Genomic DNA, 19675 nt, shown 5'->3' with positions numbered 1-19675 from the left:
CGGTCCACAGACCGATCCCCTCCTATCGCTCTCTGAAGTCCATCGCTTCCTGATCGGTCTACAGACCGATCAGTTAACCCACAGAAACATTCTGTTTGGTTACTGATCGGTCACCAGACCGATCCAGACAATCAGAGTATCACTGGATCGGTCACCAGACCGATCCAATGCCTTAGAGCTTCCCAGCCCTAAACCCTAAAGCCTTCCCGGTCTAGAGAACGAGCTACCGAGCCCTCTCTGACCTAGTCCGGAGAACGAGCTACCGAGCCCTCTCCGACTTCCACGTTCGGTCCAGAGAACGAGCTACCGAGCCCTCTCTGACTTAGTCCGGAGAATGAGCTACCGAGCCCTCTCCGACTTCATCCGGTCCAGAGAACGATCTCCCGAGCCCTCTCCGACCTAGTCCGGAGAACGAGCTACCGAGCCCTCTCCGACTTCCTCCGGTCCAGAGAATGAGCTCCCGAGCCCTCTCTGACCTAGTCCGGAGAACGAGCTACCGAGCCCTCTCCGACTTCGTCCGGTCCAAAGAACGAGCTCCCGAGCCCTCTCTGACCTAGTCAGGAGAACGAGCTACCGAGCCCTCTCTGACTTCCCATGCCAAGCTTCCATACTTTGGACTTTTCCCGTGCCAAGCTCCCTGCTTGGACTTTTCCGTGCCAAGTCTCCATACTTGGACTTTTCCCGTGTCAGGTCAACTCAAGTCGGGTCAACCATGTCAACCTTGACCAAAGGTTGCACCCACAATCTCCCAAGTTTGTATTCTTGTCAAACATCAAGATACAACTTTTCTATTCTCGTCAAACATCAAAATACACCTCGAGTCAGGTCAACTCGAGTCGGGTCAAATAGGTCAACCTTGACCTAAGGTTGCATCAACAATCTCCCCCTTTTTGATGTTTGACAAAAACCATAATCAAGTTAGATTAACCCGATAACCTAACTTAGGTTTTCCAATAGTTCTCCAATGTTCTTCCTTGAACATTCTCCCCAAACTCCAATGTTCTTCCTTGAACATTTTCTAAACATTCTTCCCCTTTTTGACACACATCAAAAAGAGTGAATCAAGGTCAAGAGTTTCATTGAAACCCTTAATTTCCCCCTTGATACTAAATACAACAATCAACATAGTGACCATCCCATATCACTCATCTTGACGAGTAAAAACTCCCCCTAAAAGTCAACTCCTGCTTGACCAATAGGTAAAACTCCCCCTAAAGGTCAACTCCCCCTTGACCATTGCACCAACAATGTCTTGGAGAGTTTCAATCCTTTAGAAATCTAAAATACCAACTTCCAGCTGAAATTTCAGACAATCAGTCGAAAATCAGCATTTTGGCACGCTCAGCCCTTTACTGGATCGGTCACCAGACCGATCCACACTTCCCTGGATCGGTCCAGTGACCGATCCAGACCTCCCTGGACCGATCAGCATCCCCTCTGATCGGTCCACAAAGCTCTGATAGGAATTTCTGATTTTTCTCCCGAAATTTAGAAACCCCTAAAAATTCACAGAAAATTCCAAAAATTGTAAAATTTTGAGATACATTCCTCATAACATATATTATCATGGAAAAATAGTTTTATATGAAAATAACTTCCATTTTCAAATCTTGATACAAAGTTCGAAAAACTTTGAAATAGCTCAAGGTTAATCCATCTTTGTATCAACTTGCTCAATGATGAATGCTATCACTAGAAAAGCTTCATCAAGGTTTTTCAAATCAATTTTGAAATGATTTTAAACCATTCAATTTAGGACCACAATCTTAGGGCTAAATGTACATGACTTGTACACAAGCTTTCCCTATGATCCTCAATTTAGAATTAGGCACATCTAGGTACAAGAGCTATGCACCTTGATCCTAACTCATAATCCTAATATCTCACACACATCTAAGGTGTATCAAACACATCCAAGTCAATTTTGATGTGAGATATGGGTTTAGGTCATCTTAAGCTAAGTTCTCATGCATTTTCTAGACAACAATTTGATTTCCATATCAAATTGAGTTTTTATCCTTAAATCAATTTAATTGATCGTAAATGCAAGAGATAATGACATGGCATAAAATAATATTATAAGTGAAAACATGTGCCAATGTCATGATGTCATGTCATAAAGTATGAAACTTAAATAAGGCATGACATATAACTAACCTAAGCATTATCATGACATTTCAAATGATAATAAAATAAATATGATGTCATGACATGGCATATGGCAAACAATATACGGCAAATAACATATAAAGGTATAGAAAATACCTAATTCTAGCCTTAGTTGCCATTTTTGATAATTTTGATCATTTTGCCACAAATTCTATATTCCTAAGTGTAATAGACCTAAAATCATATACTAAAGATTTTTAGATCACTATGTGCCAATTAGATTGATCCTAGAAAACTCCTCAAATGTGGTTGGCACATCCTAATCATCTTAGGAATAATTTTTAATTTCATTTTCAAGGCTTGGTTATACCTTGAAACTTCCTAAAATGCTACCTTTTGTCATGATTAGGTTAACTACCTATCCAAATAAGATGGGCACACCCTAAACCATCTAGCGTGATGAAATCACGCTCCTAGGAACCCAAAACCTATTTGAGCTCATTTGGTTCACTAAATATTCACTAGGGATGACTTCCCTAGCAACCCTCCTAATGACCCTCCTAAGCTTTAAAGCCTTGGTCATTTGGGACTCATCAAGATCAACTCTAGGGGTGACCCCCCTTGTGACCTTGGTGATGGTCTTCCTAGCCCTAGGTCTTGTTCCATAATCGAATGGAACATTATGGTAAGTGGGCTTGACCACTTGAGACTTAGGTTTGTGACTCAAACCTCTTATGTCCTTGGGCTTTTGCTTTTGACCCTTAGACCCTAGAGTTGACTTCTCCAAATTCTTAAGAGTCTTTTCTAAGGTGTCAAGTCTTGACCTCAAGACTTGATTTTCCTTCTCTAATACCTCAAGTTTTAATTTGTCATTTTTCTTTGAGGTATTCCTAGGCATATGTCTTGTTGTTTTGGGATTCCTATCTAGGTTTTCCTTAACCTTAGATGAGTTAATTCTAGGGTTGGCATTTCTAGTATCATCCTTACCTAGACTAACATGTTTGGCACCTAAGCACATGTATCGGTTTCTATGGTTATCATGCTTATCATCATTGGCAATTGCAATAAAGCTACTAGCATGTTTCTTATTAGAATTGCAATAATGTGCCTTAAAAGATACCTTAGGGTTTGCCTTAGCTCCCCCCATAGATGTGCTTGGTCTCTTACCCTTGTAAGGTTGCCTCCCCCTCGGACATTGGCTCCTATAATGTCCCCTTTGCTTGCATTGGAAGCACACCACGTGCTCCTTGCCCTTGCGTATCGGGACTCCAGCTTCCTTGATTTTTGGTGCAGGTGGAGTCTTCCTAATCCTCTTTGGACATTTACTCTTGTAATGCCCATATTCCCTACACTCAAAGCACATTATATGTAATTTACTTGAAATTAAGTTGCTTGAGTTACCTAGGGTTGAGGATGAACATAAACTCTCTTCTTCATCCCTTCCGGAGGTAGAGGCTTCTTCTTGCACCAATCTTGATGAAGAACTCTCCTCCTCTTCTTCCTTAGATGTTGAGTAGCCCTCAACTTCTAATTCCATACCTCTATGATGTGAGCTACTTTGCTCACTTGACTCCTCTTCATGACTTGAATTGGAGCTCTCCTCATGGAACTTAGCCAAGTTGTTCCACAACTCCTTGGCATCGTTGTATCCACCTATCTTACACAAGATATCATTAGGTGATGAAAATTGAAGGATTTTCGTTACCTCGTCATTGATTGTGGATTGGTGGATTTGTTCCTTCGTCCACTTCTTCTTCTCAAGAGGTTCTTCCTTTTTATCCACCGGAGGAGTAAAACCTACTCGTACACAATTCGAATTCACTAGGTTAGTCATAAGAAAATACTTCATTCTTACCTTCCAATACGCGAAGTCGTCGCGATCGTAGAAGGGTGGAATCATGATGTCTTCTTCAAGTAGATCCATTCTCTAGCTTGTGCTCCCCCGGGTGTTAATCCGATGAAGAGCAACCTTGCTCTGATACCACTTGTTAGGACCTTTGGATAGCGGCTAGAGAGGGGGGGTGTGAATAGCCGACCTCAAATTATCGTTTCTTCCTACAATTTGAGTTAGCGCAGCGAAAATACAATGTAGAAACGAAAGTGGAGAAGATCAAACCTCAAACACGATGATGTAACGAGGTTCGGAGATGATACTCCTACTCCTCGGCGTGTCCGTAAGGTGGACGAAGCCTATCAATCCGTCGGTGGATGAGACCCCGGAAAACCGGCTAACAACAACTCCTTCTAGGTGGAGAAAACTCGCCACAAACTCTTTTGCAACAGCAATAAAGGAGTACAAGATAGAGCAAGAAAACAAGAAGAATATGAATGTAACAATACTTTGCTTGCCTTCTTGTCGACTGGAGTTCGATGAAGCAACAACTTCACGATGCCAGCAGCAACTGATCAGCAAACCAGCCGAGGGAAGCTCACACGAAGCTTCAAAAACACAGAGCTCAGCAAAGCTCAGATCGCAAGAGTGAGGAACAAGAAGAAGAGTTACTGTAGAGGCCCTCGACCTCGATATATATTCTGCACCTGCTGCACCTGTGAAGAAGACAAAGAGCAACACAGAAATCTAGCCGTTATGTCGCAACGGCTAGGCCTGGACCGATCAGGCTCCAACCTGATCGGTCTGGGAGACTCCTGATCGGTCTGTGGACCGATCAGGCCCTAGGCTGATCGGTCCCCAGACCGATCAACCAACTCTCACAATCAACCAACTCTAACAATCAAACAACTCAGAACTGAAGAACTGCTCTCTTGTCCTCCTGCAACGTCGCGATCTCCGACGAGTTCTCTTTCTCTGCTCCATTTCTTTTCATTGTCGGTATTTATTTTTCTAGCATTCCTGTACTTAACTGTTTATAATCAAATATTCGAATTGCTAGTGGATTACCCAACGAAAGCACCCTTGTGTGCGGGCCTTGGAGTAGGAGTCGCCAAAGGCTCTGAACCAAGTAAAATTGGTTCTTGTGTTAGCATTGTTCTGACTTTGTCTTTTTCGCTGCGCTCACTCTTTTCGAAATTTTTATAATCGATATTCACCCCCCCTCTATCGAATGATCACGGTCCAACACTCATCACTATGTTAATCTCTTTGGTGTTCTTACATGATTTTTTTTTTATAAATAATGATCTTGTTTGGCTTTGTGTTTATGTTTTTTTTCTTTTTTGATCATGTGTTCATGCGTGTTGTATATCGATTTTTTATAGCAATCTTAGTCACAACCAACCTAAAGAACATTATTTGTTTTAGAAAAAAAATCCAAAAGTGGCTAGGAAAGTAATAAAACCCTTATATCAAAAGTTCACGACTTGGGCAGAAGCGATAAGAGCTTTTGAGGAAAATGTGAAGAAGTGACGTTCAACAACATCATTCAAGACTAGTCCAAGGAAAGTTCATGTGCAACTTCCAGTTGAATCTCACAAAGAAAATCTAGGAAAGCTGAAGATGGTCAGTGTTAGTTAGAAAATGTAATGCTAGATCAATTTAGTGTCATTTAGTTTGTTTGAAAACTATAGGTGATCCCAAATGTTGGATTGGAGGAGGTTATATATATTTATTTTATTTTATGTATCATTTAAAGTTTAAAGTGCCTAACCTGGCTTGATGGAAAGTGCATAAGATGATGGTTCTAGCAAGAACATCAAGCACGATAATCCCTAAACGTTGTTCTTGCTCCAACAAACATTCTCAATTCTTTAACCGATAGGCCTCCACCATTTCCTCCATTAAAACTAGCTTATTGATGCATCAAAATAATAATTTACTAAGCAAGATTTGAAAATTAATACAATGTATAATTTTTCAAATATCAACAATATGAATGACAACGATGATAGCATCCTTATCAACAATTCATGCTTCTTCAATTATCATGATCATGTCCACGTCCCTTAACAATGTAAAAATTTAATGAATTTGTAAAAAGAAAAGGGCAGCCCGGTGTACGAAGCTCCCGCCATGCAGGGTCCCAGGGAAGGATTCATTGTACGCAGCCTTACTCTACTTTTACAAGAGACTATTTCCAGGATTCAAATTTGTGACATTTTTGTCACAAAGCAACAACTTTACCGTTGCACCAAGTCTCCTCTTCGAATTTGTAAATAAATTTAATTTTCTTCGATAAAATTTCTTACTTGTGAAGAATGAGCACCCCCAAAGTGACACGAGGACCTCCAAAATTGTGATGAATGAGGACCTCTAAACTGTATTTTTTAATAAAAAATAAATCTAAGATATAAATATTGATTGTGTCTAAATTCATCTTCCATATTGAAAATTAAAAAAGAATTAGTTACCATTTGATTTGAATACTGGAAAAATGATGATTATGCCTAAATAGAGATGGAACTTGAGAAGATGTAGACCGATATTGCGATAGGGTAGAATTTGAGTGTTGTTGTGATGGTATATAATTCATTTCCCTTGTGTTGGTGCTATCTTGTGAATTTTGTCCCTTCCTTTTGGTTCCTTTTGCACCTAGCAAGTCTAAGAAAATTACAAACTTAGTGGTTGATTAACCATATAATGATTATTTGAATAAAATTTTGAATAAATGAAAACTTACTTGAAACTTGAGCTTTTCCCTTCCCTTTTCTTTTTTTGCTCTTAGGATCCCAGTGTTGTGTAATATTTGCATTTGTAACTCCTTTTTCTTTAGCAGAAAGTGTTGGAGCAATCTGGGTACCCTATGTTTTAATATTTGGGCAAAGGTTTAAGTTAAGTTTATTATTGTATTTGATATGCATTGTGAGTGTGCAGGATACAGGTATAACAAAGAAAGTCCAAGGGTGATCTTGGCAGAGGAAAGTCCAAGGATGAGTCTTGGCGGTGTAAGTCCAAGCATGTAGTCTTAGCAACGTAAGTCCAAGTGTGACTTGACAATGGATGAAGTCCCGGAGGTACGACCTCTTGGCAAAGGAAGACCCAACAACAATGACAAGGTCGATGAAAGCTCCAAAAAATAAGACGTGAAAGATGGGGAGGCATCTGAGGGACACAAGGCTGATGGAGGAGACTAGAAGGCTAGGTCTAGGTTAGTCGGGCGAGGACGAGTGCTGAGTGAATGTACTCGCGGGTTAAATCCTAGGATTAGGGGGTTACTGTAGCAGTACTATAGCGTTACTGTAACAGTACTGTACTAGTCGACTGGTGGTTTCATCAGTCGACTGGTGTAGTCGACTGGACAGTCAACTGGTGGTTTTACCAGTCTACTGGTATCGAGCTGTTGGGATGTAACGGTCGAATTTCCACAAGAAGTCAATCGACTGATGGTTTTGGCAGTCGACTGGTAGGCGGGGTTTCCAACCCGTTGCCTATATAACCAAGCCTTGGGAGCTTGGTTAAGGTTGACAAAATAGACTTGGTTAAAGCCTATTAAAGTCTCCTAAGCCCTCCTGTGGTTAGTGTGCTTGTATTCAAGTATTTGTGGTGAGGTTTCTCCACCGACAATGAGCTTGAGCTAGCCGAAGGTTTTCCAGAGAGTCATCCACCGACGAATCGGGATCGTCCACCTTACGGACAGTCGTGGAGTAGGAGTAAGTGATCTCCAAACCACGTTACATAAACATGTTAGAGGTTTGATTGTCTTGGTTATTACCTCTAGGTTTAGCATTCTATTTGTTAGTTTGCATTTTTATTTTCCGTTGCGTACTAACAAGTGTAGGAAATGACGATTTGGGTGAGACGCTATTCACCCCCCTCTACCGGACGTCAATGTCCCAACAGTAAGTAGGTTATGTATGCAAACTTCATCACTTTGAATATCATCACATGATTTCTCATCATCTACACTCAACTTCGAGATAAGTTCGGAGATTTCATCTTTTGCATTGTCAACCAACCTACATAATATTTTTCTCACATCCTCATGTGGTTTACTCAATTGAGTTAGATCATATATCAATCTCATTAGTTGGTTGACAAACGCCATCTCAGAAACATGACCACCAATATCACCACTGCCACTTTCTTGAAAATCAAAGTTAATTCTATTTCTTTCATTTTTCATCCATCTCTTTAAAATATAACAGTTGGGTAAAACAGTGACATCCATACAATTAAACACAATCAAAGCATGCTTACACAAAATCCCCATCACCTCAAACTTATAACAACTGCACTTTATTCCATGATTCTACTTGTTGAATGTCACGTGCCCTTGGATTTTCATCATGAGATTTTATTTTGTTCATGGTCCAATTCCGATCATTACCAAAACAAGATGGTGGTTCAGCATATTGGCAATTCAAAGAATTAGCCAATTCAATTTCAAATAACTGGTATACGGTAATTATATATAAACATCAGCAGCATAAATTAATAGTGGATGATTTTTCAAAATTTGTACAACCTTACCATAAAGACAACAAGTATCCTCAACCTTCTCCTCTAGTCACTAATTATCTTGAATCTTTCCATAATTCATCACAAATTCATACAAAGAACTCATCTTATTACCTGACTTTTTCAAAATTATATTTGTAGAAGTAGCCAAAAGTCCCGCACTAAACCTTCCATTACTAAAAGCAATAGCCCATTTTTCAAGCACATATCAAATTATACTTATTTGTTCTATATGTTGTATCAATTCATAGGACATCACCAAAATATTCATAATCAACCGTACATCTATACTCCCTAAAGAAAAGTTCATCGCCCTATAATTATCATTCACATTCTAGTAAAAGTAATTTGCCTTATTCGCCTTATTTATAAAATATTGAATAAGTGCAGTAGCATCTCCATTCTCAACTTTGGTATGTTTTTTCACGACTCAAATGGTCATATGCATCTTTTCTAATAAAACTTAAATTTTTGAGTCCACATGCTTCATTTTCCATAAAAGAAATAGCATAGAGATAGGTATTCCAGCATTTACCATAGCTTCTAGAGTAGATTTTTTTGCATATGATATATTGAGTGCCGATCTTAACAAATGAGTTTGATTAGGTGTAAACATCTCATGGTTATGCTCCACAAAAAATTTACTCACCCGCCATTTACCTTCTCTCTCCCTTGTAATCTTCAATTTGGCTTTATAGTTAGTTCTAGAGACTGGTTTTTGATAAACTGGAATATTTTTACTAGAACTTTTTTCGTCTTTCAAACCTTGACATGAACAATTAAATTCCTTTGATTGAAGTTCATTAGTATGAGAAAAACATTGTTGATCTTCTTTTCTCACACTAATCCCTTGGGATGTGCATATTGACAATATAATAAATAAGCATCTTTCACACGGTTCATAATCGTATCTACTTGTAACTTACTCCATGGAGTTTTTAATTTTTACCTCAATGTTTTCTAGCATAGATAAATCAGGGACTCCATATTATACTTTTGAAATTTGACCATTTTCAACTTCTTGATTGTAGTCTCCCTCTAGCGCTTCAAGTGACAATGAATTGTTATCTTCCGTTTTTCACCGTGAATGTTATCTTCGCTGTGAAAAATGTCTTAAATCCTAAAACCATTGAAATCTGGCGGTTGCGACTGTTTGAAATAGCGTGGAAAAATTTTACCCCATTTCTACTGTAGGCAAGGGGCGGTCGTCAATGATGGATGTAAAGCAAAAAAAATAAAAAAATAAAAAAAAAAGACACAAATGTCGACCAGTTAGTTCAGACAATACCCGGATCGAACGAACCGGCTCAAGGCCTAGGCCCTTATTTTTCACTATCACATTTCAAAAAAATTTATATATTATATTTATTAAATAAAAATATAATTATTAATTTATTTTGTAAACATATGAGTTAATATTTAAAATTATGGATTAGAATACATTTTTATTGAGATTTATTTACTCGATAATTTTTAATTATAATTTTTTACTGAATTAAATTTCATCGTGAATTTAATTTTTTTTACCTTAGATTTCTTGATATATAATTTTTCTAAACAAAATTTGATAAATAATTTTAACTTTTTATTGGTCATCGTCCAATTTAGGTTTATCTAATAAATACTATTTATTAGTAATTAATATTTTTATATAAAAATAGTAAAAACACATTTAATATTATTTTTCTATAAATTTTTTTATCCTCTTCCTCGTTATCTTTATAATGTTATTATTGCTCTAGCTCCTCCACAAGTTATTATCATTGTTAATGTTATTATTCATTGCCTTTTTTATATTAGTCAAATTTACCTTATTTAGTTGATTAAAAATATTTAATATATAAATATATTATTTTTTAATAAATTATATTTGAAAGTTTATAAGAATTTTTTTAATTTGAAGTAATGATAAAGTTTTTAACAACAATTATGTTTTCACAATTCACTATAAATAACAATTAATATAAACCGAACTATTCGAAATTGAATTAATTAGAGTTTTTTTACTAACTAAATTAACCGAATTTTATAATTAAAATCGAATAAACTGAATCGATATAAAATTGGTTTATAACCAAATTAATTAATTTTTTTTAAAAAAAAAACTAAATATTTTTAATTAAAATTTAATCGGTCTAATAAAAAATTTAAAAAAACTCTTTTTTAATTATTTTATAAAAAATAAATTTAATCAATTTGATTAATTTTTAAAATTCAAAATTTCTTATTTTAAAAAAATCCTAAAACACCGAACCAAATTTCTGAATTTACAAATTAATTAGGTTTAGTAAATTGTTTTGAATTTGGCTCACTTTTAACTTTTAAATTATATATATCTTATATAACAACAATAACTCAATTAAAATTTTTAAGATTATAATCTAGACAATGTCTATATTTTATAACAACTAATACTCAAACACAATTAAATTAAAACAAAATACTTTATAATTAAATGTACATTAAAACGAAAGATATGGATATGGTTTTGCCTTATATTTACAAATTCCAGCTAATACAAATAAATTTTAATTCAAATCTCGAAAATCTATCCAAAAAATTATCTTTTATGGTAATGTTTTTGAATATTTCAACTTATTGCATCAGCAAATATTTATCCAAATAAGAATTGAAATCAATATCCACACATTTGGTAAGGATAACATCTATATACTACTATTTCCTCCATCACCATAAAAGATATCAAATAATAAATATTTATTTATTTACAAAATAAGACTTAGTCTAGAGATTCTCTCCATTATATATTGTAGGCTTCTCTTTCATCTTTCATCAATCTCTTCTTGTACATCCTTCTCCATACATTAACAATGTCTAATACACTTTCAAAGTTATGGTTAACATTAGTTGCTATATTTCTCCTCGTTTCATTGCAAAAAGTGAGTTCTTCTCATCGATTGTACGAAGAACTTTCGTCCTTCCTTAGTCGACAAAACTCTTTTACCTAGATATCACTTTCGTCCTCCCATAAATTGGATTAATGGTAATTTTTATAGTTTTTTCTCTAAAATAAATGTATTTTACTTTCTTTTTTTTTCTAATTGTTTTATGTTCTTGTTTATGCTTATGAATCTTCTCCACTAATTATCAACAACTTTTGCAAGCAGATCCAAACGGTACGTGGTTAAAGTTTTTTTTTCGTCAAATTTCAAAGTCGTTGGAAATATTAAACTTCTAAACTCTGAGGGTATTTTAAATATTTTTTATTAAAAAAAAATACGTGTGCAGGGCCATTTTACTACAAGGGAATATACCATCTTTTCTACCAGTACAACCCCTATGGCTCCGTGTGGGGTAACATCGTGTGGGGCCACTCGGTGTCCACCGATCTGATCAACTGGTACGCGCTCGACCCGGCAATCTACCCGTCGAAGCCCTTCGACATCTACGGATGTTGGTCCGGCTCCGCCACCGTCCTCCCCGACGGCAAGCCGGTGATCCTCTACACCGGCATCGTCGACAACTTCAAGACCCAGGTCCAAAACATCGCCTTCCCGGCCAATTTATCCGACCCCCTTCTCCGTGAGTGGGACAAGCCCGACTACAACCCCGTGATCTCCTCCGATCCGTCGATCAACGCCACCCAGTTCCGTGATCCGACCACGGCGTGGCTCCACCCGGACAACAAGCACTGGAGCATCGCGATCGGGGGCATCAGGGAAGTGGGGCAGAGAGGGGTGGCGATCTTGTACCGGAGCAAGGATTTCGTGAACTGGACGAAGGCGAAGCACCCGCTGCACTCGAGCAAGGGGACGGGGATGTGGGAGTGCCCGGACTTCTTCCCGGTGGCGGTCGGCGGGAGGGAAGGAAGGGACACGTCGGCGACCGGCCGCGGAGTGAAGCACGTGCTGAAGGTGAGCCTCGACCGGACGAGGTTCGAGTACTACACTCTGGGAACGTACTACCCTGCGCTGGACCGATACCTTCCGGACCAGGCGTTGGTGGACGGCAGCGATGGGTTGAGGTACGATTACGGCAACTTCTACGCCTCGAAGACCTTCTTCGATCCGGCAAAGAGGAGGAGGGTTTTGACCGGCTGGGCCAACGAGTCGGATACCATTGCCGATGACGTCAGCAAAGGCTGGTCCGGAATCATCGTGAGTTTTTTTCCCTTGTTTCCATTTTAGCCCCCTTTTCTTTCATTATTTCTCAAAACCTCCTCCTCTTCTTTCAGTTGGTTCCTAGAGAACTTTGGCTGGACGAGAACGGCCGGCAGCTGTTGCAGTGGCCGGTGGAGGAGTTCGATCGGCTGAGAAGCCAGCACGTTTCTTTGGCGAATCAGGTCGTGAATCCCGGTGGCTTCTTCCGAGTAAACAACATCGACGCGGTTCAGGCGGATGTGGAGGTTACATTCGAGATGGGCAGTTTGGAAAAAGCAGAGGATTTCGACCCTTCGTACGTCGGAGATGCCCAAGCTTACTGCGCCAGGCACGCTGCCGATGTGAAGGGAGGAGTCGGCCCGTTCGGGCTTTACGTTCTCGCCGATGCCGCTCACGAAGAAAGAACCGCAGTGTTCTTCAAGGTCTTCAAGCACAAGAGGAAGCACGTTGTTCTCTTCTGCCATGATCCCACCAGGTGAGCGAGCTAAGCTTACTCTTTTAAAACCCCGTGTCCAAGTCAACGGTTTGATTGACCTTGTTTTTTTTGTCTGAATGATCAGGTCAACTAAAAGGGAGAACATATATAAGCCGACTTTTGCTGGCTTTGTCGACGTTGACATCGATTCGTCTAAGACGATCTCTCTTAGAAGCTTGATCGATCACTCGGTGGTGGAGAGCTTTGGAGCAGGAGGAAAAACATGCATCACGTCCAGAGTTTATCCGAGCTTGGCGATCGGAAGAGATGCCCATCTGTTCGTGTTCAACAATGGTGCAGTGGATGTTAAGGTTTCGGAGCTGAATGCATGGGAGATTAGGACGCCTTTCATGAACAAGGAAATCTGATCAAATAAATCTCTAACGAAAATGCTTTTTTTTTCCTTTTAAATTTGTTTTTAGTTTTATTTTTATTTTTTTGCCGATAACAGACTCTTGGATATAGATAGAGCTGTTTAGAGTATTTGGAGTTGAATGTGTTTAATAAAATTCCGTCTAATTAATTTTTAAAAATATTTTAAATTATTTATTATTTATTTACATCACTGAATTAAAAGCGCGGATGATAAGCGGAGCGGTAAATTATTAAGAGCTACTCTTAAAGGGACGGTAGATTTGGAGGTCGGTGATGATTCCGGCGACGGAGCCGATGGCCGCCGCCACCGTGATGGCCAGGCACGCCATGCTTAGCATTTGCAGGCACACCCACCGAGTGCTCCACCTCGGGATCTTCTTCTGCGCGATGTACATCTCCACCGGGAAGTACACCGTGAGCGGCCAGAAGCCCAGCGCCCCCAGCAGCCCCACCACGTCGTTGAAGAAGGGCATCAGCATCGAGATCACCGTCGTCAGCACCACGAAGGCCGAACGCCACGCCAGCCGGAAGAGGCTCAGGCGGTAGCCCAGCGGCAGGGATATCTCGCGGGTGACGAAGCCGGACTCCGGCCAGGCGGACGACGCCCACTTCTCCATGAAGGCGAACAGGGGCTGGCAGAAGACCTGGTAGGCGCCGACGAGGTGGATGACGATGGCGGCGTTGGCGACGTCGAGGAGCCAGAAGGGGTTGTAGAAGCCGAAGCCGGTGAGGAGGTTGCTGGGCGCCTGGTCGCCGAAGGCCGCGTAGCCCATGCACCCGCACAGCATGTAGAACAGAGTCGTCGTGACGATGCTCACGAACGACGCCTTCTTCATCACCTTCGCCTCCGACGGCGGCGGCGCCTTGATGGTGTCCTGGATTTCTATGAGGACGAGGGAGAAAGAATAGGCGAAGGCAATGTCGCCGAAGGCCTGGAGGCTGTGCCACACCTTCTTCATCGGAGAGACGGTCCCGACGCTGACTCCGGTGAGGCTGCCTTTGAAACCTCCGTTCGCTGCATCAAACAGAACAGAGGAGAGGAGACAAGTTATATACCGCGCAGAGAGGACTGGACGGCGAGAATTAAGAGTGGCTTTGGTGGCTAACCGACGACTTGGACGATGCCGAGGCTGAGGCCGATGGAGGAGTAAGTGAAGGACATGACGGCGGCGACGATGGAGAGCCACCAAATCTGATCGAAGTCGGGGATTTGAGACAGGAAGATCTCCAGGACGCCGAAGATGATCATGTATGGAGTGCTCGAGGCGTGGCAGGGGTTCTGGTGGCCCTTCTCGTGGAAGCAATTCGACCTTCTGATCGCCCTGTTTCATGGATCTTGGTGAGGAAGAGACAAAATCCATGGAATATTTAGTCTCTTTCGCTTCGGGAAGCTCACTCACATCATGCTAATGGAGGAGGCGATGGTGTATCCGATGGCGACGCCGAAGAGGTTGGCGTACTGGATGAACCCGCAGAGCTTCACCTTCACTCCGCCTGTCGAAAAGGGTAGACATGAGCGAGGTTTGTTTTCTCCTGGGGGGTCGAAGGGGGAGGCGGCGAACTCACCGAGGTAGGCGTGGACGGCGTCCATGTAGCTGTAGTTGCGCTTGCCGGTGATGGGATCGCCGGAGCGATAGCAGTCGGCGAGGAGAACGGAGGTGTAGTAGGTAACGAAGGAGAAGAGGAGCATGACGATGGGGCCGGCGACCCAGCCCAGCTGCCCGATGGCCCACGCCAGCGACAGCACGCCGGAGCCGATCACCGCCGTCACGATGTGCGCGCTCGCCGTCCACAACGTCCCTGAAGCCAACAAATAGAAAAAAAAAAAAAAAAAGCTCGAATTTTGCTCCAAGAACAAGCAAAAGCACGCCGCGGCCGTCTCCTTACCAGTCCTCTTGAGCCGCCCGTCGTCGTCGCGGCACTCGCTGCCGCCATTGCCGTGCTCCAGCGCGACGACATCCATGGGAGCGAAAGCAGGCTGCTGGTGGTACTTCTCCGCCCCCATCTTTTCGCCACAAAAACAAGCACAACAACAAGATGAACAACGAGGAGATTTGTTATTCCTATCAAGAATTGATATATTCAAACCTTCTGCACTGAATCGAGTGCAGCGGCGTGGGAATAAGCGACTTTAATGAGGAAAGAGAAGAGTTTGAGCTGTTCCTTGTCTGCTCTACTCTTAATGGATGAGTGATAAGCGCTGCAGAGCTTCACATATATAGATATATAGGGAAGAAAACAGAGAGAAGCAGAGCTGTCGCCATTAATGGCTGCCTAGCTTTTGTTCCAGCTCAGTGTGCAGGGAATTCCACGTGGACGGGCGGAGAACCAACGTTGGTGAAGAGAATTAGGGTTCTTAATTCATTGTTTGATGATAACATAAATTAATCCCATTTATTTATTTATTTATTAAAGTATTTGTTCGGTCGACGAAAATTTATTTATTTATTTTTCACATACTATTAGATGATCCATGATACATTTGAAGTATGTTAGAAATCGATCGTAATGATTAACTATCGGCCTGTAGAGCTCCCATTAATATATTCTGGAATCTTACGCTGATATTATTATTAATGCTCTCGTCAACACCTTTTTTCCCTTTTTAAGAAAATTCAAAGTTTGACTATTTTTCAAGTACTGTTTTTAAATATTTTACCATTTTTAAAAAAAAAAAACTGAAAGAGAATGTACTACTCTTTTTTTGACATTTCGACCCTCCGAGTTCATGAATATACATATACCCCTCGATAGCTTGCAAACAAATTACTCTTGTGCTTCTTAAGGTCATAGAGAATTTTTTTAAAAATTTCTATTTTTCCAAGTGAGGCAAATCGAAAAAGTAGTTTGATATATGGAATAAAATGAAAAGTTTTCTCAAATTAAATAAAGGAAGGTTATGATTGGAATTGAGTGGTGAAGGTGAAAGAGAGGCTTATCAAGGATCCTTGGAGCACTTTGGAGGATAGAGAGCAAAAGAAAAGAGTAGTGGAAGAACAAGGACCAAAACACTTGATATCCAATTTTCTTTTATATATAAAAAAATAAATCCAAATTAAATGGCATGGCTTCAAGTTAGGTATGGAAGATTCTTTGCAAGTGCATATGAATTAATGGATTCAATAATTACTACTCTTTGTTTTCTCCCCAAGAATGAGGAGCTCTATGTGGTGCAAATGACAATGCTAGTATTTCTATTTGATCTATTTTAGATGAGGAATATGTTAGGTTTGAATAACTTTTTGAGGGGCTTGTCATTCATTGATCTCTTAGGAATTGATTCTTTGTTATTACTTTGTATCATTGTATATATTTATGTAAAATTATGATTTTTTATTCACAAATACAATAATATAAAAGTAATAAGTCACACGAGTACGGTGAAGTAGGAAGGCAAACATTAAGAGGTTAGGTCAAGTCAGGTTAGGTAGTAAGGCAAACACCTACATAAGTAAGTGGAGGTAGGCCTAGATCATATTTGAAGGCAAACATTTTTCTCTTTTGTGTCCTTTACTTACTATCTCTTTAACCCTTGAAGACCCATCCATGGCCCATCATGATTTGAGATTGATTGCCCCTCCATCGCCCATATATTGACCCTTAAAAACCTTAATTGGGTTAGAGATGTGAATGGAAAAAGGGATAGAGAGAAAAAAGATTCTATTATGAATAAGATTTTAGTCCTCACATTAGGAGTTTTAAGACATATTGGTTGATTGATATTATTGCACATGTATATATAATGTGAATAAATACATGAAAAGAGACAACAATCTATATGCATTGAATGTTGGACCAGTCGAGACAAGAGTCTAAGCTCATATATATAAGTCTGATTTAATTTGAATTTTGTATTTATCTCCCACAACGAAATCACTAACAATTTACCCACATGATAGTGCCTAATTGGGCTCAGCGTGGGTAGGATCGAACTTACCAACTAGGTGAGATGGATAATTGTTGTATCCACCTTAATTAATGAGAGGATTAATCACTATCAAGCCTTCACTTAATCTTTCCTTAATTTACAATTAATTTAGTGTCTCAATTAAAATGGCATGCTATAATTTTTTTGAAAAAAAAAACAATAAAAGGAAGTTGAAAAGCACAAGAAATTAATGCACGATCATGACTACTAATTAATTTTGACTTGCTTAAGAAACTATTCATATGTGTGAGAAAAATAATAATAATAATAAGTATAAAAATTCTAAAATGCTTAATGAAAATCATATCATTTTTTTTTTATTTTTATTTTTATTTTTATTTTTTTTTAAAAAAATGTGGAGCTTTCAATTCCTTTTTAATAGGAATTTAATTGAAGCTAAGCATCCATATCTCTAAATTATGTTAGAGAATCATTATCTTAAATTATTCTTTATCGAATTGTTTCAGCATCTAAACATAACACCCAACTAAAGAGATGCAAATGCTTCTGTAGAGAAGACAAATCTATTGCTCTCGACAATTTATTCTTTCAAATTGATCATTTTAAAAGGTAGTTTTCTAAATCTTTGACCTATTTTATATTAGTCAAATTTTCTTGACATATGTATATGTCTATACATATATAATGACAAGTTATTGAATAGTATGGGAGATTATGTATATTAATTGTGTTTAGAGGACTAGTTTTGGATAATTTTGAGTAATTTTTTTGATGAGAATATATATTTTGTGTTTCGTAAAGAGACATCAATTGTCGTAATCTAAAATACGCTTGAGAAGTAGAAGGTGGCATCATCTTCTAGTTGCTTGGCTTCATACCAGCCAAGAGTAAGAAACAAAAAAAGTGTTCGAAGATATTTGTTTAACTCGGGTCAAGATCCTTTACGGTTGGTTCACTTGGTGTGAGACGAGGGGAATAGAGAGGAAGAGGGATAGTGATGCCGAAATGTTACTCAGTACATGAATGATGGAACTTTGTGACTTTCCATCCAAATAAACTCAATTTGTGGATTAGCAATATCGTGGGCTTGATAGTGACAAACTTCGATATACAACGAGTACAACTATGGTTTTAATTTGAGAAACAATATAATTGACTAAATCATTTTGCATTTGTGCCAAGAAAAAGGTTACATGGTTCAAGGGAAAGAAGTTAAAGTTAAGTAATAGTTGTACATGCATCGATCGATCGATAATCATAAAGCGGCTAGATGAGAAAGGAAGAGTTGTTGATGGAATCCAAGCAAGGAATTATTACTATTAGATTAGCAAGCGTATTATCCAATTTAGGCATATGCCTCTTCAAAAGCTATAGGCATATCAGGATAAGGATTCATAGATGTTATTGACATCTCGATGTTTGATTATGTCATTGAGAATATAGTTCTTGTTTTGATAATTTTTCAAGCAAAAGTTATAGCGGCAAAACAGGTTGATTGGGAAGCAGATTTGTGACTTAAGAAACAGCACAAAAAGATGTTACAGTTTAAAGTATGTAATTAGGGATTATTGAGATCACTATATATCTTTAGTCATAGAACTAAGTCACATTTAATCTCGGTCATTCATAAATTGTAAGGGTGATTTATATTGTGATTTACAGATAAATTGTATGTATAATTTTATGTAATCAAGGTTAGGATGGACTTATTTTATCATCGTCAAATCTAAACATAATGAACAAAACTCACGCCATGGATATACTACATAATCGTGTTTATCTTGATACAAATATAGCAACAAAAGGAGAAAGTCACTAATGGCTAAGTCGGGCAGTGGATCACTATGAGAAGTACTAGAAAAGAGTGATGTGAAAAAAGTTAAGAAGATGATCAGTTCTTGACTCCAAAAGGAGACTTGTGATTCACGAGTGGTTTAAGGAAAACTAAGGACCACAAAAGAGCGGTCATGTATGTCGTGTGTGTTCCGCCGTTCCGCGTGATCGGATGAGATTTAATCCCCGACTGTATGTAATCGTGCAAGGATCTCTTCGAGCCAAACTAGTTTGTTTTGTTTCACTAAGTGGAGGGTTGTAGCATCAACTTTTGCTCTTATAATGGAACTAACTGTTGCTGCAACTTCTTCAATTATTGTGTGCCCACTGAACAAATGTCTTCCCAAGATCAAGTCAACTGCAAGTCTTACAGTGTGCAGTATGGGTCCACCCAAGCTTTCGACTTTCCATGTGCTTCATTCTTCCTTTATTTATTTTACTCTTTTTTCCTTGTTAATTAATTGCAGCTCTAATGGTAAAAAGAAAGGCAAAGAAGAGAAGAAATAGATTTAATTGTACAA

At 39.1% G+C, this 19675-nt stretch overlaps 2 protein-coding genes across 2 annotated transcripts; one reads left to right on the top strand and one right to left on the bottom strand.

Annotated features, from left to right (window-relative positions):
- Positions 1 to 11315: 11315 nt before the first annotated feature.
- LOC122023150 (beta-fructofuranosidase, insoluble isoenzyme 3-like) lies at positions 11316 to 13883 on the top strand. Its single transcript, XM_042581237.1, has 4 exons — positions 11316 to 11361; positions 11711 to 12579; positions 12657 to 13057; positions 13143 to 13883. The coding sequence occupies exons 1-4, from the start codon at positions 11316 to 11318 to the stop codon at positions 13423 to 13425; spliced, it is 1599 nt and encodes a 532-aa protein (XP_042437171.1). The 3' UTR covers positions 13426 to 13883.
- On the bottom strand, positions 13577 to 15678 carry LOC122023717 (amino acid permease 4-like). The gene is made up of 6 exons (XM_042581998.1): positions 15521 to 15678; positions 15320 to 15437; positions 14999 to 15232; positions 14833 to 14926; positions 14540 to 14754; positions 13577 to 14447 (listed from the first exon to the last, which is right to left on the bottom strand). The coding sequence occupies exons 2-6, from the start codon at positions 15435 to 15437 to the stop codon at positions 13663 to 13665; spliced, it is 1446 nt and encodes a 481-aa protein (XP_042437932.1). The 5' UTR covers positions 15521 to 15678; the 3' UTR covers positions 13577 to 13662.
- Positions 15679 to 19675: the final 3997 nt, after the last annotated feature.

Source organism: Zingiber officinale, chromosome 9B, assembly GCF_018446385.1.
Source record: "Zingiber officinale cultivar Zhangliang chromosome 9B, Zo_v1.1, whole genome shotgun sequence".
In the NCBI taxonomy this organism is placed as follows: domain Eukaryota; kingdom Viridiplantae; phylum Streptophyta; class Magnoliopsida; order Zingiberales; family Zingiberaceae; genus Zingiber; species Zingiber officinale.
This window is presented reverse-complemented; position numbering and strand designations above follow the sequence as displayed.